At 42.3% G+C, this 22,541-nt stretch overlaps 1 protein-coding gene across 1 annotated transcript; it reads left to right on the top strand.

Moving 5' to 3' along the window:
* The first annotated feature begins 249 nt into the window (after positions 1 to 249).
* Positions 250 to 20,153, top strand: Sgpp1 (sphingosine-1-phosphate phosphatase 1). Its single transcript, XM_076921994.1, has 3 exons — positions 250 to 1,055; positions 12,050 to 12,139; positions 17,669 to 20,153. The coding sequence occupies exons 1-3, from the start codon at positions 399 to 401 to the stop codon at positions 18,218 to 18,220; spliced, it is 1,299 nt and encodes a 432-aa protein (XP_076778109.1). The 5' UTR covers positions 250 to 398; the 3' UTR covers positions 18,221 to 20,153.
* Positions 20,154 to 22,541: the final 2,388 nt, after the last annotated feature.

The raw sequence follows: 22,541 nt of genomic DNA on the forward strand, positions 1-22,541 counted from the left end.
AATTAATGGCGTGAGTCGAACGATTCCGGTTTCAGAGTGGTTACTTTGCCTCCATTCATCACGCCCCAATTGATTCCAGGCTAATAAAACCCGCGGGCGGCTCCTAGGTCACCAAATGTGCCTAGACCCACACTGTTCTTTGCACAGCAGCCTGGAGCACCGGGGGGCGGGGCTTCGAGGACAACTCCGGGCTGCGCGCGCGCGGCGCGGGCCTCCGGGAGCGCGCGGGGCGGGGAGCGCGCCAGGGGAGGGGTGCGCGGGGCACAGGGCGCGCGCGGCGGCCGCTGCGGCCTGTTGGCGCGGTCGCCGGCAGCCTCGAGCGAGTCGAGCTAGGCACCGTGGCGGCTGTGGCTGGCGGGGAGCGCGTGGCCGGATCAATTCCCGAGTGGCCCGCGACCATGTCCCTGGGGCAGCGGCTGGCTCTGCTGGCCATCCGTCTGCAGGAGCCGCAGCGGGTGGCGAGCTTCCAGCGTCTGTGTGGGGTGGAGGTGCCGCTCGGCAGCCCGGCAGCGGGAGAGGATGCAGAAACCGAGGTTCGCGGAGCCCCGGGAGACCCCCGGCGACGGGCACGGCAGCCGGACTCTGAGGACAGCCCGGACCCCGCCAAGCCCGACTGTTGCGGTGCCCCGAACGGCGTGCGCAACGGGCTAGCGGCCGAGCCGGGCCCGACCGGGCCCCGTCGCGCGGGCTCGCTGCGCCGCAACTCGTTGACTGGCGAGGAGGGCGAGCTGGTCAAAGTGAGCAACTTGCCGCTCTACTACCTGTTCTGCTTCGGCACCGAACTGGGCAACGAGCTCTTCTACATCCTCTTCTTCCCCTTCTGGATCTGGAATCTCGACCCCTTTGTCGGCCGGAGGCTGGTGATCATCTGGGTGCTTGTCATGTACCTGGGCCAGTGCACCAAGGACATCATCCGCTGGCCGCGGCCGGCCTCGCCGCCCGTTATCAAGCTGGAGGTCTTCTACAACTCGGAATACAGCATGCCTTCCACGCATGCCATGTCCGGCACCGCCATCCCCATCGCCATGATCCTCCTCACCTATGGCCGCTGGCAGGTACGCTGCGCCCCTCAGCTCCACCGAGTTTCCAGTCCTCTCTGAACTTTTTAATTTTATTTTCTTTTTTCTTTTTTTTTTTTTTTTTAAATTTGGCTCTTTCAGTCCAAAACCCCTACCCACAGGTTCTCACAGTACCCATAAGCAGGCCCTGTTAAGAGTCCTAGAAAATTAACTAATGAAGGTGCTTAACCACTAAACTGTATTTTAATGCATTAAGTATAGTTTCTTAGACGCCCCCCCCCCCACTCGCCCGCTAAGGTAACACGTACCGTGCGTTTAATCCTTGAGCTTGGACTGAGTTTTAAAACTTAGTTCGCCTGATGCAAGGGTGATGTGGTTTCCTTAAAATGAAACACTTGGTAACTGAGACCGGGTTTCACTGCAATGCATGGTGTTTACGATGTAAAATTGATAGTGTTTTCAAAACACTAGTATGATTCCGACACAGGCACATTCCAAGCACTAAAGCGATGACAGTTAAGAAAAGCCGAAAGGTAAAGGAGCAGAATCTAGATGAGTTTGTCGTAAAGGATTGATTGCAGGTCCGTTGAGACACTTGCCTTCACTTTCCTCTCTGGTCTGGAGAACCAGTTGTTAGTTGCTATACTGTTACCATGGTGGTAACTGTCACCCTGCACTTGAGTTTTCGACTTAATTATTTTTCACATAGAAGCAAAATATATTTGTCTACTGGTCTTGCTTTATCTATCTTAAACTGTATGATTTGTTAGTCTTTCGGACCAGTCTCAAGAATAAAGTGCATAGTTTTGGAGAATCTAGGGACACTCATTGTCTCTTTTTAACTCCCTTTCATTGCACAAAATTGAGAACTGCCAACTGTGTTGTAAAACTCCGTTATAGGCTTACTTAACCCACGTCAAATTAAGTATGGGTAAATGTTGCCTGTATCAGCTCAGCCCCCTCTACTCTGCAGTTCATCTGTTTTACAGTAACAGAAATCAGGCATGCACCCAGGAAGAATGATGGAATTAGGAGGGGAGACTAACATAGAAGTTCTTTCCTATTTAACCCTTGGTGATACATGGTCACATTTGGATTGCAGGCAAAAAATGCCTGTTTGGGGTGAAAAACATATCTGAAAATTCCCATCTGATCTAACTGTCCATCTCCAGAAAGTGAGACTAGCAGTGTGTTGAGCATGTTGTTTGCTATGTGTGTACGCTGCTATTTGCCTTACTGAGGGGGGACTCTCTAGTGCCCCCTCCCTGATGGGCTGCTGCTAACAATGCCATCAGAGGGGTGGTGGGGAGGGAGAGGGAGAGAATGAGTTGGTTCTGCTCCTCAGTTATTCAGGACACATGCTAACAGGAAGTCTGAAAATAGTTCTGCTGAATTGTTTATGGGGTGTAGCTATCAATATTTTAACATTTCAAGGCTACTTGAATAATCAGGCTAAGCTAATGTTCGGCTTTTCGTCTGTTTTGTTTTGAGGCAGGATCTCCCTGTAGCTTTGGCTGGCCTGGAACTCACTATGTAGCTCAGGCTGGCCTCAAACTGGAATTATACACAACCTACTGTATTTAATTCAACATTCGAAAATCATACAGGCTTTGAGATTGCAGACAGGCAGGGTGATAGAAATCATGGAGTCTTAAACAGATCTCTAGGCAACCAGCAACCCACTCTGTGTATATAGATTTTCCTACTGTGCACACTCCATATTGGAGGAACCTTCACTATAAAGCCTGTTTAGCAGGATTTTTTTCACTTAGTTTTCTCTTTTTCTTTTTTTCTTTTTTGGTTTTTGTTTTTCAAGATAGGGTTTCTCTGTGTAGCCCTGGCTGTCCTGGAACTCTTTGCTCTGTTGACCAGGCTGGCCTCAGAATCTCTCAGAGATTCTTCTGCCTCTCAAGTGCTGGGATTAAAGGCATGTGCCAGTACCACCTGGCATTCACTTAGCATGTTAAAAATTCTTTTAACAGTTTCATACACGGGCATACATTTTTTGTACAGTTTACCTGCCCAGCAGGTATTAAAAATCATATTGTAGTATGTACCTAGGACTTGGTTCTTTTTTATTGGTGAATAGTGTTTCATTAGATTCATGTGTTACCTTTACGTATTTTTCCCATCATTTGGGTGTTTGTTTGTTTACTGATTAATTGGTTGATTGTGTAGCCTAGCTGGCCTGGAATTCAGTATAGAGGAGGCCACTCCTAAACCTAGAATCTCTTTATATTAGCCTCTCAAGTGCAGTGATTACGGCAGGTATGTGTCAGTATGCTTGGGTAGTTATATTTTTATTTTATTTCTTTTTTTTAAAGACTTACTTTATTTTATGTATATGGATACACTGTAGCTGTCTTCAGACACACCAGAAGAGGGAATGGGTATTTATGTTTATATGTGTTAGAATCTGTCTGTATATGAGTGTGTGTGTGTGTGTGTACATGTGTGTACTCAGGTACCCAATGGTGATCAGAAAGGAGCATCAATTTCCCTTGAGTTACATTTATCTGAACCCTGTGATTTGGGTGCAGGGATCCAAACTCTGGCCCTCTGCTAGAGCGGTAAGCTCTCTTAATTGCTGAGCTGTCTCTCCAGCCTTATTTTTGGATGCTCATGGCACCGACCCCCTCTAGATAAACATAATAAAAAAAAATATAAACAACTAAAATCATCATTATTTTTATTGTTGGTTCTAGGAATTAAACTATTTAATTGCAAAGAGAATGTGTATCTACAAATGGAAGCATTTATTCACCATTCATTAGTTTTATTTTTATTTGAGAAATAAATCTGGTATAATTTCTTCCACATAGATAATTAATTGCCCTCATATCAATTTTGAGTAGTTTGTCTTATTTTTTTCATGTATTTGTAATGCTACATCTGTTGTACATCAGGTTCCTTGATGTGTGTGGCTCTGCCTGGGTTCCAGTGTGTATCCCTGGTGCAGCTGTCTACTCTGTGATGGTCCTGTTCTTGTACTTACTAGTACAAGTAGTGTTCTAGACCAATCTTGATGCCTACTCAAGTATCTGCCTTTAAGGTTGTGATGGCTAATTTGAATCTTTGTTTTTAGTTTGTTTGTTCCATGATACTGAGTGCTGAAATCTAGGCTTTTGACTGTGTCCATTTAGTGGGGTGTGTGTGTGTGTGTGTGTGTGTGTGTGTGTGTGTGTTTTAGGTCTAACCATTTTTCATTTTGAGACAGGGTCTTCTAAGTTGCCCAGGTTAGCCTTGAACTCAGTCTGCAGCTTGGCTGGACTCCAACTTGGAATCCTTCTGTCTCATTACACGTCTGTGCCACCCTACCCAATGCTCAGTATACATTTTAAAGTCAGCTCTTTAATTGACTTGAAAAACTGTGAGCTTTAGTGAAGTTGCAATGAAACTGTAGGTTGATTTATAGAGAGAATTGACAGCTTTGCAGTGGTGAATCTTCCGAGCTATGAATATGACGGATACACTCATTGTTTTTCTAATCATTCCTAAATAAACTTCATAGTTTTCTTCATATAGGTTAAACACTGAGGTTGATTTCTACTCAGTTTACACTTTTGTTACTATCATGATATAAAAATGCAATAGATTATCTTATATATTGAGCTGACCTAAGATATCCTTGTTGAACTTTCTGTTAATATAATAATTTGTACAGCAATTCCTACGTGTTCCTTATACAGGAAATTGTATCAACTGGGAATAGCAGCAGTTATTTCTTTCATTACAATTATATAGTTTCATTCTCCCATTGAATAGAGAGCTTTAATCAAGATGACACATGTCTCAACAAATAGAAACTTGTCAATTTGTCAAAATTCCTATGCTGCATAGCACACGTGAATGTGAGAAAACAAATATGGTTGTTCGCTTGAGGGGAGTAGACGGATACTCTGGGAAGTCTTCTGTGTGTAGCCCAGGGAAAGTTCTAGATCACTGGGGACAGAGAGAGCAGTTGACAGGGAAGATGATTTTGCCAGCTCAAGGGAGAGGCAATAGGCATCTGTCTCCCTGTCAGCTCTCCCTGCTGCCTGCCTTTGTCCTGCTGTATTTTGTTTTTGAGTGGTATCTGAGACTGAACCCAGGGCCTTGTGTGCTAAGCATGGATTTTGCACTGTACCCCAGCTTGCTATCTATTTGTGAAGTATGGATGGAATTTACATGTTTAAAGAAATGAGAAAGAGCCAAAAGAATATTTTATGGCAGGAAAATTATGGGCATCTCAAATGTTTGTCTGTAGCTAAAACTTTAAAAAACTGATCACATCCTTTGTGTTTATTGTTGCTTTTTTGTTTCTATTTGTGCTGCTTCTAGATATGAAAGTTGACTAGTTTCAACAAAATGGACTGTGTGGTTTATGAAGCATAAATAGACTTTCCCCCACTTCTATATTTTTATTTTGTTTTTGACACAGGGTTTCTCTGTGTAGCCCTGGCTGTCCTGGAATGCACTCTGTAGACCAGGCTGGCCTCAAACTCGACCAGAGCCCCACCTGCCTCTGCCTGCTGAATACTGAGATTAAAGGTGTGTGACACTGGAGCCAGGCCTCACTAAACTTATCTTGAATTTGATAGATATATTTACTTTTGAGACAAGGTCTCATTGTTTGTCACAAACTGGACTTGGAATTCTTTCAGAGTTCTGCCTGCCTCTGTCTTTGCTGGGATTAAAGATGTATACTACCAAACCTAGTAAATTTCATAGTTTTAAAAATTGGCAAGTCTTGATGACTTATGGGATCTGTCATTAAGTAGGAAAAAAGAAGAAAGGATTATGTCTAAATTTCTGGTTTGGGAAGTATAATTTGTGAAGAAGTGTGTGTGTGTGTGTGTGTGTGTGTGTGTGTGTGTGTGTGTTTTAGAAGCATCTTGTATTGAGTGTGCAGGGTCACCAAGGAGCTGGTGCCTTTGGTATCCTTAAAACCACCTGAAGCAATGCGGGAGTCAGTTCTTTCCATGAAAAATGAGTACAGATTTGGTACCAGCACATATATATATACCAAATAAAATCATGAGACTGGAATATTGTCCTCAAAGAGGACACACAATGAGAATTTGAGGATCAACAAAATACCTCTTAAGATACCAACATTTAAGGACTCAGTAAAGTGTGTGTGAAAGCCAGGTGCGGAGGCTTGAAAAATGGCCCAGCAGTCAGGAGCCCATACTGCTCTTGCAGGGGACCCAAGCTCCTGCAATGGGTGGCTCACAACCACCTCCGACTCCAGCTCCTGGCTCTCAGGAGTACTGGTATTCTTGTATATCTTAAAAAACAAACACCAGCCGGGCAGTGGTGGCGCACGCCTTTAATCCCAGCACTTGGGAGGCAGACGCAGGCAGATTTCTGAGTTCAAGGCCAGCCTGGTCTACAGAGTAAGTTCTAGGACAGCCAGGGCTACACAGAGAAACCCTGTCTCGAAAAACAAAAAACAAACAAACAAAAAAAACCCAATAACAACAAAAAAACCCCACCATGCCAGGCATGATGGTGCAAGCTGTAATCCCAACACTGGGAAGACAGGCAAGTAGATCCCTGGGATTCCCTGGCCAGCCTGTAGTTCCCTTGGTGAGTGACAGGCCAGTAGTGTGGTTCTCTTGAAGAACAACATCCAAGGTTGTCCTTCCTCTGGCCTCCACATGTAGATGCATATCATATGCACACATAGGTGCAGAGAGAAACTGAGACACACATAGCAACATTTGAAGAGTATGAGAGGTAAGAGATATCTTAGGGAATCACAGAGACGGTTCAGCGTTTAGGAGCTTTTGCTGCATTAGCATGAAGACCACAGTTTGGATCCTAGCACTCATATAATGGGCTGGTGTCTGGAGCATACTTGTAACCCCAAACTCCTGGAGGGAGCAGAGACCAGATTGCTAAGGTTCACTGGCTTCCACCTTCACTGAGACCAACACAAGCCCCAGGTTCAGGGAGAGACCCTGCCTCAATAGGCAGAGGATAATGACACCCCTTCTGCTCTCCGCATGTCATATAGGCACAGGCACCCAGACAGACAAATGCTGCCTCGAATATACAAATAAGTAGAGTCTTTATTTTGTTTTGTTTTTTTCTTTTCTTTTTTTTCTCTATGTAGCCCTGGCTGTGTAGACCAGGCTAGTGGCCTTGAACTCAGAAATCCACCTGCCCCTGCCTCCCAAGTGCTGGGATTAAAGGCCTGCGCCCGGTTTAAGTAGTGTCTTTAAATAAGAAGATATCTTAGAAATATCTAAGGTGAGGTGGGCGTGTACTTCTTTAAACCTAGCACTCAAGAGGCAGAAGCCAGCTGACCTTTTGAATTTGATGCTAGCCTAGGCATGGGGCTGCATACAGGAGTCCCCTCTGAGGGAGAAGGGAGAAAGGGAGGGATGGAGAGAAGGAAGGGAGGAAGGACAGGCATCTGAGGTGTATGGAACTGAGTGTTTGTATGCAGGGTTCTCAAAAAATGCATCTTGACTAGGTTAAGCAAAAAGAGGAAGCTGACTTGCAGAATATCTAGAGTGTTTTGTAGAAACCAAGTGCTAGGAAGCCCTGGGAGTCTGGGGCCAGGCTGTGGAAGGAGACTTCCTCAGAGCTCACTGTAGGCCTCCACACACCCTCTCTCCTGTGCCGGACACGCATGGGCCCGCCTCATCCGGCTCTGCATTATTTACAGGCTCAGACAGCCGAGACTGTGTTGAGCTGCTAGATCTGCCTGGCCAGGGCCAAGTGTCCACACTAGACTCCAGAGGGTCAGAGGAGTGGTGTGCTTATCCTAGGGCCACACTGTAGGTCTGTCTGCCCAGCACAGTAAGATGAGACAATACCTTTAAAAAGAATATGCCTTGGACAAAGCCAGAAGTGAAAGTAAGAGAGTGTGTGTTCTGCAGACGCCAGAAGCATCAGTAAATTCAGCACAAGCATTGACGACTCAGACTTTGCAGAGGTTAAAAAATATTAATTGCTGACATGTATGTCTCCTTATCATTTAGAAATGATTAGGACCGTACTGTATATCAAGTTCATTATTTTGATCTAATCAAGACCACATCATATGTCATACTTACTGCTTTGCTTAATATCATGTGTGATGCTTCCTTTCATATGTGATTTTTGCTAGGCCGCCATGTGCAGATTTTTTAGGTAAGATTAGCATCTTTATTTCCAGTAAGCTTTTACTAAAGAAGATTAGACACTTACACACACACACACACACACACACACACACACACTTACTTTTTCAAGACAGCATTTCTCTGTGTAGCCCTGGCTGTCCTGGAACTTACTTTGTAGTAGACCAGGCTGGCCTTGAGCTCAGAGATCTGCCTGCCTCTGCCTCCTGAGTACTGGCATTGAAGAGTGCCACCATGCCCAACTAAAGAATCATGCTTAATTTCTAGGTGTTGGAAATAAATATTCTCGGTATCACACACAGAACCACACAAACAAAAGGAAAGTATGAGGCAGGAAGTTCGTTTGGTTTTGTTCAGTTTTGGTTTCTTTGAAACAGTGTCTTCAAGGCAGGTGGTGATGTTGTTTCCCTATTGGCTGGGTTCTCAACCCACAGTCTAAGGACTGGCTAGTTTTAAAAGACTCTGAATAAGGCAGTAAAGAGAAGGGGAAAGGGTCCAGCTGCCCAAGGCCACCACCATTTGTGAAAGCAAATGTTTTACAAGGTGGGGAAGACTTAGTTTCATATGTCATTTTTGCTAGGTCTCCATATGCCTATTATTAGAAATATTAGTCCTTGACGAAGCTACCCTTGAGATGAAAAAAGACATGTCTCACATAGACAAGTCAAAATGAAATGAAAAGAACGAAAAGGTAAGAAAACAGCAATTTAAGGTTGAAAGAATAAATTTCTTTAAAACAAACAAAACTTTTTTTGAGATAGGGTTTTTCTGTTTAGCCCTGATCTGTAGACAGGCCTTGAACTCAGATCCAACTGGATCTGCCTTTCAAGTGCTGGGATTAAAGGGGTCCACCCCTTTTAAGTATTTATTTATTTATTTGTTCATTTGGGGTATGTGTGTATGTGTGCACACATGCACATGTGCACGCTGCTGTCTGCCTGTGGGACTTAAAGGACAATGTCCATTCTCTTTATTTGTCCATGTAGTGAACTGGGGTAGACAGGCTTGTCCAAGGAGAGAATTTTGCCAACAGATTCCTTCAGACTTGAGCGACACCTATGTGCTCCTCTGGACCTTCAGCCTGAGAGTTTGGTTCCTGTGAGCCTCCACAGTGGCATGGGCTAGCTCGTCAACGTAAATTTCTCTCTATATAGAATGTACAGACATGTCCTATAGGTTATTTCTCTGGAGAACCATGGCTGAAATGTGTCATTACACTCTTTACTTCATACACAGAGCTGTAGACCAAGCAGTCCTCATGTGTGCTATGCAAGCGCTCCACCCCTTAGGTACCTGTGACCTCTTTTTTTTTTTTTTTTTTTTTTTTTCCTTTTTAAGACAAATTCTTGCTAATTTACTTACTGTGTGGACCACACTCACTTTGACTACCAGTCTTCCTGTCTCAGCTTCCCAAGTAGATGGTTTTTACACTGTAGGCTTATTACAGTCCTGAATATTAATTACCTCCTTTAGACAGAAGGAACCTGAGATGAAAGGATATTATGTGGCCACCCCAGGGTCCCACAGCTGAAGAAACAGAAACAGAATCAGCCTAGCTTACAACCCTGTAAACCCCCACCTCCACAATCAGGTGGATCTCTTCTCTGAGTCAGATAGGCAGGGTAAGGATGTATAAGCAAGTCTCCTGCATCTATGAAGAAGCAAATTCTGAAGTCATCATCTGCCATATGGCCTGGAGAGCCCAGAAAGAAGCCTGTTTCTGGAAGAAAGAGAAGGCAGTGTTTGTGTAGAAGGAAGAGCCTATCCTGGGATGAACAGCACACAGCTGGGGATTCTTCCACGCTGGGGTTCTCCGAGATGCCTGACAGTGCTGCAACTCTTCTTCCTCTTCCAAGACAATTTAAGCTGATTTTTTTTTGTGGTTCATGTTTGAGACTCCCAAGACATGGATTTTGTAAATGGCAGGTAGTATGTCTGTGTATGTGTATATGTGGCCGGTGAGTGCGGTAGGCCTCGTTCCTCTATAGAAAGATGCCAAGCCTCTCTGTCTGCCACTTCGAAGCATTGAGTGATGTAAACCATCTTCTGACAGTTTTGATATGTGAATCCTTACCCACATTTCTGTGCTTAGTACAGACTCCTAGAATTGCCTAGTCACTGTATAAGAATGTATATGTAAGTATATTGTGTATATATGTATATGAACATGTATATTATGTATGATCTCTCACTTACTGACATGCTTTCCACATGGACTACAACCTTTGTTTCATTAGCAAGAGAAATCTGTCTGTAATATGCCACCATTGACCTGTTGTGTGAGAGGCTATATGCGTACCGGAATTCAAAATGGATTTTTTTCCCTCTGCTGTCTGTGTTTGTCCCATATTACAGTTATTCTGAACAAATTAAATTGTACTTAAAAGGCCAGAGTGTCATTTGTCAATAGAGAGCTCCCTGGCATTCAGCCATTGGTTCAGTCCCTTAGTGTCTCAAAGACAGTTTTTGAAATTGCTTTAATTGCAAGTCATTTTATTGGCTATTTTTGTTCCTCCCCCGGCCCCTCCAAGCATGTGAGTGAAAGGCGCCACAGAGTACCAGACAGTTCTGATCATGTGTGATAAGCAGTCGGCAAAGCATATCAGGCTGAATAGAGCCATTTTGTAGAATAACTGAAGGAAATGTTGACTTGGGTTTCCTTCTTATCAAGGTGATGCAATGAAAAAAGTTAACAGTGCTATGAGATTAAAGGTACCTAAGCCAAGCCCTGACTCATGCCTATAATCCCAGTGTTTGTGAGGCAAAGGCAGGGGACCAAATTACACAGTGCTTTGCTTTATTTCCAAGGGCATATAAATATAGCCCAACAAATTATATGGTAGCTTAAATATTTTTTTTTCTTATGGTGCTTTGGATGAATGGAACCCAGGGCTTCCCCGTGTCAGGCACGCTTCCGATGCTGGGATCACAGGCAAGTGCCACCACACCTCCCTCTCCAGGATGCATCGGTGGTTGGTTGGTTGGTTGGTTGGTTTTGGTTTCACTCAGCCCAGGCTGGTCTCAAACTCACTTTATTACCAGCCCTCCTTTTAATTTAAGCACAGGATCTCATACTATGTAGCCCAAGCTGGCTTCTCACTGCAGCAGTCCCCCTGCCTCAGCCTTTTGATTAGTATTGAACTCTTTTCACTCCCCTTCTCCAACCACTGTCTGTCTGCAGTTTCATTTAGGACCTGGAAACCATAGGCACACACCACCTGAACATGCTCTTCCCGCATTAACCGTGCTCCCCAGCAGTCAGTCCTGTTTCTCTTCTCTCCAACCGCAGGACACAAAGCCAGCTCTGTTGATGATATTGCTGATTCCGAGAGCAGCCTATTTGTGCCTTTCCCCTTTTTATGTTTCTGCTAATCATATAGCCCTGGCTGTCCTGCAAGTCAACATGCAGGCTAGGCTGGCTTCAAACTCATAGTGATCCTCCTGCCTGTGTCTCCCTGTTGCTAAAGTTACAGGCATGTGCAATCACTGTGCTCCATTCCCACCAACATTTTCCTCAATGGGATTGCCATTTAAATTTAATGGAGAATACAGAAGTAGAAAACTAATTACAGCCGGGCAGTGTTGGCACACGCCTTTAATCCCAGCACTCAGGAGGCAGAGGCAGGTGGATCTTTGTGAGTTTGAGGCCAGCCTGGTCTACAGAGCAAGTTCCAGGACAGCCAGGGCTACACAGAGAGAGCCCATCTCAAAAAACAAACAAAAAAACCTAAGTTTTTTTTTTGCAAAAGTATTTTGTTAACGTTTGCTGTGCATGATCTTGGTTAGGCACTGGGAAAGCAGTGGAGACGAGAAAGCATATAGTTCTTGGTAGGGTTTTATAGCATAGCGGTTTGTTTTCCTGTTTGCTTGTTTGTATCTGTCTAACTTATTTTTTTCTCTCTCTCTCTCCTTTAGTATCCTCTTATATACGGGCTGATTCTTATCCCCTGCTGGAGTTCTCTAGTTTGCCTAAGTAGAGTCTACATGGGAATGCATTCCATCCTGGTAAGAAAAACAGGGTGTCCGTGTGTGTGTGTGTGTGTGTGTGTGTGTGTGTGTGTGTGTGTGTGCGCATACCTATAAAATAGAAAAATATAAACTATAAAAAAAAAATTTTTTTTCCTAACACTGGCAGAAAATTTTAGAAACGTCGAATGTTGTCAATATAAAGGAACACATGAACAAAGCAAAAGTAGCCTGGCACGGCCGCTTCTTTTTGTAAAAAGGTGCGCCGAACCCAGGCCAGCCAGCAAGCTCACTTGGTTTTTACTTTGCTATAGGTGGTGTCTGTCTCTCTTCCCCGCCCCCAGCTGGCTGGGGCACAGCTTCAACCTTTCTGGATGGGCTAGTCTTCAAAGAACGAGAAGTCAGCCCTTCCAGGCCATCAAGTTCCAGGAATGGGGGAAGGGCTTTCTGTAAACAAGGATTTTACTAAGTGTGGGAGATTAAAAGATTGACGTAAGCCGGGCGGTGGTGACACACGCCTTTAATCCCAGCACTTGGGAGGCAGAGGCTAGCAGATTTCTGAGTTCAAGGCCAGCCTGGTCTACAGAGTGAGTTCCAGGACAGCCAGGGCTATACAGAGAAACCCTGTCTCGAAAACAAAACAACAACAACAACAAAACAAAACAAAACAACAAAAAAAGATTGACATAAAGGTTTTACAAGGTGAGGGAGATTTGATTGAGTATTAGCTCCTGATAAGCAAACTACCTTTGATAGATAGGGAGCCCTGAAAGAGAAAATCCAGTTGTGAGTTTTTCTCACTTTCCTTCCATTACTGAGTGCCCAGAAGCCTCAGGACCCTGTAGCCTGTGGTTGGATGCCTCTCTCCTCTTGCCTGCTTCCCTGTCTCTGCAGATGTTCCTCACAACCTTCCCACATTTTCCTTCTCCTTCTCCAGAGGCCGGGGGCCTCTTCCCCCATTTACCCTAAACTGGAATGGCCTCATACCTTTCTGTCATCCCACAATGGACATGGGTTTCTTAGATCAAATGTGCTTTTCTCTAGGTATTTATTGCCTGTTAGCTTGGAAATGAAGAATCAAAAAAAGAAAAAGAAAAAAAAAAAAACAGATGGTAAAATGTGAACTAATGTATGAAATCCTAATGATTTTCTCTGATGGGTCATACTGATTTGTTGTTGTTCTCGCCCTCCTCCTTATCCTCCTCTTCCTCTTCTTCTTCCTCTTGCTCCTCTTCCTCCCCCTCCCCCCCATGGTTTTAGTATGTCCTTTTTACCTACCGATCTAGTTGGGAACATGAATCTGGGTGAACTAAGCCTAAAAATGAGGCAGAATAAAGTCTCATATAATAGATAACTTTATTTGGAACATCAGTTGATACCCTGGGGGCTAAGAAAGGACACAGAAGTAACATTCTCAGGAGATCAAGCTGTATATAATCATGAGGAAACGTTTCACAAGGCAAAATCATGTTTTTCCACGGAGGCACAGGACTAGCAACAGCTCAAGTGAGCTCACTTCTGTACTATACCTGGGAGAAGCAGGAGAACACATTCCACAAACGGTTCTGTGTTCTGAAGAAACTGAGATCACAAGACTGTTTTCTTGGAGTTTTGGCACACTCAGGATTCTCACATGACTCCATTCCAGGATTGCGCTGACAGTTCTTTACGTGTGGAACGTCGCAGAAGCCGATTTCCTGTCTGTAGGAATATGGCATTGTTCTCACTGCTCTTCCTGTTGTATAATCAGACTACACATTTTTATGTGATATCTAACATTACCAAACTCTGCTACTTATCACACTCTGTGCCTTGTGATTCCTTTCTGCCTCCACAATTAATGGTGTCACTTCTAAAAGGCTAAGGTTACACTGTTTTCTTGTTGTTTGAGTGAGGTTTTGTTTGGTGTGGGTCTCACTATGGCTTCAAACTGGGAGAGACCCTGCCTCTGCTTACCTAACGCTGGGATTACGTGGTATCTAGACTAGTTTTAATCTTACTTTTTGTGTCCTGGACATGCAAGGCAAGTAGGCCAGCAGCTGAACATACATCTCCAGCCCTGGTTGTACAATTTTTTAGTGAAGAAAGAAGAACAGTGAATTGCTAATTTTTTTTTGTTTTTTAGGAAAAAGGTACTTTTATCTCTAAGTTTATTATCATTCCAAAAGGAATAAGAATCTGACTGTTGAATCTATGATTTCAAAAACACTGTTTTAGAAAGAAAGAGGTCGAGTACTTGCCTAGGAAGCACAAGGCCCTGGGTTCAGTCCTCAGCTCTGAAAAAAAAAAAAAAAGACAAAATTAGAAAGAAAGAGAGAAAGAAAGAGAGAGAGAGAGAGAGAGAGAGAGAGAGAGAGAGAGAGAAAAGGCCAAGTATATACCTTTGATTCCAGTACTCAAGAAGTAGAGACAGGAAGATCTCTGTGAATTTGAGGCCGTCGAGGTCTGTATCCTGAGTTGATTTATTTTATTTTCCTTATGAATATGTGGGGAGGTCGTGTGTGCGTATGACTGCAGGAGCCTGCAGAGACCAGAGAGATCAGATCCCTGGAACAGGAGTTGGTTATGAGCCACCTTACATGGGCTGGGAAACAAACCTGAGTCCTCTGCAAGAACGGTACGTTCTCACCTGCCGAGCCATCTCTCTAGCCCTGACATTCTGCTTTTCAATTCGTGAATGGGCAGGCCTAATTGTTTATGTATTTGGTTTTACTTTATTTTGCTTTTATTTATTTCAGTACCAAGGATTAAACCTAGGGACCTCGCATATATCCAGGCTACCTGTATTGCAAGACAAGGAGTTGGAATTAGTTTCCTGTATAACCATGCCAGGGAACCCTAATTGTTTATTTAATGATAAATCTGCTTCCAAAGAATATATGATTTGTCTTATTAAAAATAGCTACAAGGTAGGGCACGGTAGATGGCTCAGAGGTTAAGAGCATTTACTTCTCTTACAGAGGACCAGTGTTCAATTCCTAGCACCCATGTAACCACACATAGTTGTCTGGAACTCCAGTCCTACAAGGTCTTTGCCCTCTAGTGATATCCAAGGGTTCCTACATGAGTGCAGTATGCATGGACTGATTCTCTCTCTCTCTCTCTCTCTCTCTCTCTCTCTCTCTCTCTCTCTCACACACACACACACACACACACACACACACACACACACAAGAGCAGTTACAAGGGCCAGCAAGATGGCTCAGTAGGTGACGGCCCTAAAGTTGTGTGCTACTATGCCTGGCAATTTTCCTTTTCAAAGTAACACCTGGTACAACTTTCAAGTGTTACAAATAATAATTCTGTGCAATGACTAGACTATTATTACTAGTCAATAATATATTGTTTATTTGTATTTCAGCAGTTGATATTTTGTTTTTGACACAAGGTACCATGTACCTAGGCTGGTTTTGAGCCTGTGGAGCCTTCTGAGTGCTAGAATCATATTATGAGCATTATGAATCTGATAACATTCCCTCAGTTTGTGCTTTTCATATCTTTTAGTATTTAAATAATTACTTGTGGGCTAGAGAAATGGCTCAGCGGTTAAGAGCACTGACTCTTCTTCCTGAGGTCCTGAGTTCAATTCCTAGTAACCACATGGTGACTCACAACCATCTGTAATGGGATCCAATGCCCTCTTCTGTGTGCCTGAAAACAGCTGCAGTGTACTCATATACATAAAATAAATAAAATGTTTTTAAAAAAATAAAGTAATTGTGTTTTGGATTAGTTTTTAAAACATAACTGGTGTCCTCACTGTTAAGTATGAAACTAGCATGGGCTATAGGCAGAGTGTCCCCCATAGATGGCTCACAGATGGTCAGGTACAACACTGCCTAAGTTGTTATCTTCGTCAGTATTAAGAGCACTCTAATACTGTGCTAGAAATAATGTATCAGGAATACTTCGTTATCACTTGGGATACTTGGTTATTTGTGTTTAATATGTGCTTTCCGACTTGTTTTTCCTACTTCCCAGAAAAGTAAAGATTACTATTTCTGGTTTTTATTCAGTCATTACCAAACATAGCTTTCAAAATTCAGTTTTTTTTTTTTTTTTTTTTTTTTTTTTTCAAAAGAGAGTTTCTCTGTGTAGCCCTGGCTGTCCTTGAACTCACTCTGTAGACCAGGCTGGCCTTGAATCCACAGAGATCTGCCAGCTTCTGTTTCTGAGTGCTGGGACTAAAGGCATGAGCCACCACACTTCCCTGGCCAAAATTCAAATTTTTTTAATTTTAATTTTTTCAAAATTCAAATTCTTTTTTTAAAAAAATATTTATATACTCTTTTATTTTTTAATGTATATAAGTACACAGACTTACCAGAGAGGGCATCAGATCCCATTATAGATGGTTGTGAGCCACCATGTGGTTGCTGGGAATTGAATTCAGGACTTCTGGAAGAGCAGTCAGTGCTCTTAACCACTGAGCTATCTCTCCAGCCCCCAAAATTCAAATTGTTAAAACACATTTTTTTGTAAAGGATTATTTGTGTGTGAGGTGCTGAGAACCCAACCCAGATCCTCTGGAAGCTGCAAGGGTCCTTGACTTGACCACTGAACCACCTCTCCAGCCCTTTGTTTGATCAGTTGTTTTAAAGCTGCTTTTTTGGTATAGGGTCTTGCTGTGGTCCTCTGGTGGCCTAGAATTCTCCATGTGACCTAAACTAGCCCCCAACTCACAGTTTTTTTAAAAGAAGAAGCCATTAGAAGACAGAGACTTTAATTTTAATGCTAACATCACTTATAACTATGTAAAAATGGAATATTAGTTTTTTTTTTACTAATATTGTTATTATAATTCTTACAATATTATTAATATTGTAATATAGTAGAATCAGTATTCTACTAATATTGTTACAGTTTCCCCCCCAAAAACATAAACTTCATGATTGCAGACATCATTTCTTTGAGTAATAGTAAATACAATGTTTCTTTTGCATGTCAACATCACAGTAGCAAACATACTGTTCCGAACCTGACTAAATTCACATGTTATGTCTGTAGTTACTGAACGAGTAGAAAAAAATAAAAACATCCTTTTATTAATAAATTCTTTTTATTGGCCAGGCTATGGTGGCACACACTTTTAATCCCAACACTCACGAAGCAGAGGCCAGTGGATCTCTGAGTTTGAGACCTCTGAGATCTGAGACCAGAGACTCTGGTCTACAGAGTGAGTTCTAGGACAGCCAGGGCTACATAGTAAAACCCTATTTCAAAAAGCCAAATAAATAAATAGCCAAATAAATAAACAGAATCCTTTTTATCATTAAAACAAGTTTCAGTGCAATACATATTTTTTAACATTTTACTTTGTTTTGGTTTTTTTAGACGGTTTTGTGTAACCCTGGAACTTCTGACCTTTGTGCCTCTACTTCCCCAGTCCTGGGATTATGAGTGTGCAGCAATATGCCATGTGTTTCAGTGCAGGGATCAAACCCAGGCTTCATGCACGATAGGCAAGCACTCGACCCACCAGGCTACAGCCCCAGCTCAAGTTCCAGAACTATTGTATGGTCGGTTTATAAGGCTTAAATTTACTTACTGTCCTTTTATTCTTTCTAGGATGTCATTGCTGGATTTTTGTATACCATTTTAATCTTAATTATCTTCTACCCATTGGTGGACCTGATTGACAACTTCAACCAAACCTACAAATATGCCCCACTCGTCATCATCGGGCTGCACTTAATTCTGGGCATCTTCTCTTTCACCCTTGACACCTGGAGTACATCCCGAGGAGACACGGCTGAGATTCTGGGAAGTGGTGCTGGGATTGCATGTGGCTCACACACTGCTTATAACCTGGGTCTATCCTTAGACCCTTCTCTGCACACATTACCCTTAGCTATCCCTCCTCTTACTGTAACTCTGTTTGGAAAAGCCATATTACGGGTCGTCCTAGGAATGATGCTTGTACTGTTAGTAAGAGATATCATGAAGAAGATCACCATTCCTCTAGCCTGTAAACTCTTCAGTATTCCTTGTCATGACATTCGCCAGGCGAGGCAGCACATGGAAGTGGAGCTGCCCTACCGGTATATTACCTATGGGATGGTTGGTTTCTCCATCACGTTTTTGATCCCCTATGTATTTTCCTTTATCGGTATCTCTTGATGGAGAGACACTGTTGATTATAAGAAAGGAAGCTACCAGCTATATCTAAAGCTATTCTCTAGGTAAAAACTTGAGTCAGAGTAAGAATTTAACTTAAAGAAGTAAATTCTGCAGCCAGTGCGTTCTGTCACTGCATATCAGATGTTGTTTTTGGTGGGCCGAGCTTTCTCAGTACTGAGAAATGGCGTGCCCGTTTAGAATGTTCACAAAATGTTTGGAGAGTTCTTTGCTATTACAAATTGTAGTTATATATAATATATATTAAGGTACATGGTGTACAAATGTGTATCTAGTATATATTATGTATACAATTATTTACCTAAGAACAGCGGGGTGTATTGAAAAATCAAGGACAATATGCAGTTGTGCCCAGGTTTTTTGGAATTAATGCAGGCATGTTGTTATTAACAGATAAGCTTAATGTTTCTTTCCTAAGGGAGCCATTTCCTAGTTGAATTGATAATTACCAGACAGAAATCCATATACTACCACACACTGATTTACTGCCTCTTCCTACACTGCCGGCTCCCTTCATGTTATCCATGATGGTGAACATGAGAGGCATTTTTAATGGACCAAGTTTTTGGAGAAATTTGTTTTTTGGGATTCCTTCCTTCCTTCCTTCCTTCCTTCCTTCCTTCCTTCCTTTCTTCCTTCCTTCCTTCCTTCCTTTGTTTCTTTAAGTTCTATACACTGTGTTGAATGTACTTTTTTTTTTTCTCACCGTTTTGGTCACCAGTTTAATAATACAGGTACTGAATTTTATTGCTTGCTAACTGTGCCTTTCTTTTCCTGAATTAAGAGACGCCATGTATACTGTGATGTAAAAGTGACACTCAAATTCCATCTTAAGCCACATCATCAGGCAAATATTTTTAAAATATATATCAAACTAACAGAGTTAGAAGTAAAATGGCCCATAACTCTTCAGTCTTTTTTTTTTTTTTTAAAGAAAGAAATGTGGAATCCCTGAGTTTTCTCACTAATTTATTGGAAAGCTAAATGGATAAGTATTTCCATTTTTGTAAGTATTTTTCTATGTGTTGCAAGTTATAGGAACAGTATCTATCTATGTACATTGTCTTGACTGTATATAATACGAGTAAATATTTCCAGGGAGTGGAAATGTAACTGAAATTTATAGATGAAACAATGTACACCCTTACTACCTACACAAGCCATTTTTCTAAATTATTTGAAAAGGATTGGGTTTCCCACCATTAACTTTTAATATCCCACTCTTTAGCAACCTAAGATAGATTATAAAATCCAAACGTGAAGTATTGGTAGCTTAGATTTTATTATTTTCCCAACTAATTATTTTTACAGTGGAAAATTTGAGTGTAGTATTAAACTATTTTTTCCTGTCTGTGCCTTTATATTTTAAAGTGTGATTGCAATTAGGTCAACATTGCATTTATTTGTGGTGAGCTTTTTGTAAAGAAGAGAATTAATTTTCCATATGAATGAACACATCAGGGGTGGAGGTAACGATTTTAGTGCAATAATCTCTGATTGTTTAGAAGGAAAACATTTCTATTTTGGACAACGTGAGTTATTTGAACTCATACTTTTTATAATTCTGATCGAAAGCTTAGGGGCCTGGCAGTTTTTACCCAAACAGAATCTGATTAACTTTAAACAAGTAAATTTGGACCCTTAGGCCACTAGGAGAAGAAGGTGGGTGCTTCGAGAAGAATCGGTACACAGGGGGCTCCAAGGCTGCAGGAAGGGGCTTCCTCTCAACAGATGTGCTCCTTGAATTGAGCTACAGCAAGAGTTCCCTACCTTGGCTCTGTTATCCTATTAATTTTTGTGTGTCGCTTAAAAAGAATTAGAAAATATTCTATTTCTTTGTGTTTATGTTTTTGTTTGATGACAGTTCTATGCTAAATGTATTTTAAAATAAAAGCCAAGATCAATACCAAAAGGATCTTCTGTCTGCCTGTTGTGCACATGTCTGGGTTGGGTTTTTTTTTTTTTTTTTTTTTTTTTTTTTTTTGGAGCGGGGCCGGTGTTTGAGACAGGTTTTCTCTATGTAGTATCCTTGGCTGTTTTGGAACTCAGAGATCAGCCTGCCCCTCCCTCCCAAGTGCTAGGATTGAAGGTGTATACCACCAACTTGAGGTGCACTGAACAAATTCTTAAGAGTTAAACTTTCCCTTAAATTCATGATTCATTGTATTTTGAGGCAGGGTCTCACGTATCCCAGGCCGGCCTCCAGCTCCTGCTCCTTTCTTTCCTTCCCAAGCACTGGAAGCACAGGTCACACCACCACTCCTGACTTTGCTCTGTTAGTAAGCCTGCTGGAACTCTACAAATCTTATGTGGGAACAAGCAGAGGAGAAACTCAAAGAGAAATAAGAGATATTCAAAAAATGTTTGAGGAAATAAACATGAATTTCATAGTTCGTCTTCCGTTGGCCTTCCCCTGCCTCCTCCAAATACAGAATTCTGCATCCAGCAGCGTCAAGTTGAGAGCAGCATCATATGTCCTGGGTGTGACCTGTCTTATGTTCTGTGGCTTACACACCCCCAACAGCCTGAAGAACCAACCGTAGCTGTCTCTCACCATTTCATTTGCTGCATTTCGCACAGATGCTTAGAAAGCTGACTCCTGGTTACAGCTGGTGACAAACACGAGAGCAAATCTGATTGTTTCTTAAAAACCTCTACAGTTTTCTTTAAGAAAACGATTTAAGTCTTGTATAGCGTTGACATTTTATTTGTTTACTTGGAGACAAGGTTTCTCAGTCCTGGTTATCTTGGAACTCAGTATGTAGACCAGGCTGGCCTGACCTCACAGAAATCACTCTGCCGGCCCTACATCCTGAGCGCTGAGACTTAAGGCATGTGCCACCATGCCGGCCTTTGCTGTTTTTAAAAAACTTGTCTCAGTGGTTTGCCTGTGCACTTGCGTGTGCCTAGTGCTTACGGGCAGAAGGAGGTGTCAGGTGTCCTGCTGGAGTTATAGGTGACTGTGAGCTGCCATGGGGGTGCTAGGAATTGAACTTCAGTCTTCTGCCAAAACAAGCTCTTAGCTATTTATTAATTACTTTTAAAAAGGATTTTATTTAGCCGGGCAGTGGTGGCACACGCCTTTAATCCCAGCACTTGGGAGGCAGAGGCAGGTGGATTTCTGAGTTTGAGGCCAGCCTGGTCTACAGGGTGAGTTCCAGGATAGCCAGGCTTACACAGAGAAACTCTGTCATGAAAACAAAACAAACAAACAAACAAACAAACAAAAAATATATATATATATATATATATATGGAAAAGGCATAGAAAAATTTTAAAAAGCAACAAAAAAAGATTTTATTTATGTATTTTATGTATATGAGTACACTGTAACTGTCTTCAGATACATCAGAAGAGGACATCAGATCCCATTACAGATGGTTGTGAGCCACCATGTGGTTGCTGGGAATTGAACTCAGGACCTCTGGAAGAGCAGTCAGTGCTCTTAACCACCAAGCCACCTCTCCAGACCTATTAATTTTTAAATTTAATATAGTTTTTAGACAATTGGGATTTCTCTTGCCGGTAATCCCAGCAACTAGGAAGTGAAGGCAGGAACTTGAGTTCTTGAATACATAAAAAGTGGGGAGCCACTTAGGCTCCATAAAACTCCATCTCGGAAAACAAAAGATAGGGCTGGGTATGTCCGTGGCAGACCATTTGCTTGGATGCATAGGGCCCTGGATTCAATCCTATTATTTAAAATAAACACTTATCTTTCCTATGAGTCACCTCCATGGGGGGAAAGGTAGTTGTTCACTTATTTCTGCCATCCCTGGATACAACAGACATTCACTGGATATCAATGGATCAATCAATGGATATCAATCAATCAATCAATGGATCGATTATGCAGTCCCTAGTATGTGCATTTGTGTGCGCACGTGCACATGTTGATGGGGGACTTTTGTAGCCTTCTATAGATTCTCAAAGACTTGATAAAAGGTTTTTTTTTTTTTTTTTTTTTTTTTCTTGGTTTTGGTTTATCAAGACAGGGTTTCTCTGTGTAGCTCTGGCTGTTTTAGAACTCACTCTGTAGACCAGGTTGGCCTCAAACTCAGAAATCTACCTGCCTCTGCCTCCCAAGTGCTGGGATTAAAGGTGTGCACCACCACTGCCCAGCACTTTTTTTTTTTTTTTTTTTGTAAAAAATACACATTTCAAGTATTATTTACTAAGATAATTTTTTTGTATTAATCTTGGGTCTTGGTGACATACTGTGGCTGCTGGAACTGCAGTTATTTGGAAGAGGAGCCCAGCGGAGTGAGGGGAAGCTCTGACTTCATCACCTTCCAAATGTTCC

This window comes from Arvicanthis niloticus, chromosome 23 (assembly GCF_011762505.2).
Source record: "Arvicanthis niloticus isolate mArvNil1 chromosome 23, mArvNil1.pat.X, whole genome shotgun sequence".
Lineage (NCBI taxonomy): Eukaryota > Metazoa > Chordata > Mammalia > Rodentia > Muridae > Arvicanthis > Arvicanthis niloticus.

Excerpts from the sequence above, each read along its gene's own strand:
- Sgpp1 (XM_076921994.1), top strand. The coding sequence starts at position 399 with ATGTCCCTGGGGCAGCGGCTGGCTCTGCTGGCCATCCGTCTGCAGGAG. Across the intron at positions 1,056-12,049 it reads TCACCTATGGCCGCTGGCAG|TATCCTCTTATATACGGGCT; the intron begins GTACGCTGCGCC and ends TCTCTCCTTTAG. Across the intron at positions 12,140-17,668 it reads TGGGAATGCATTCCATCCTG|GATGTCATTGCTGGATTTTT; the intron begins GTAAGAAAAACA and ends TATTCTTTCTAG.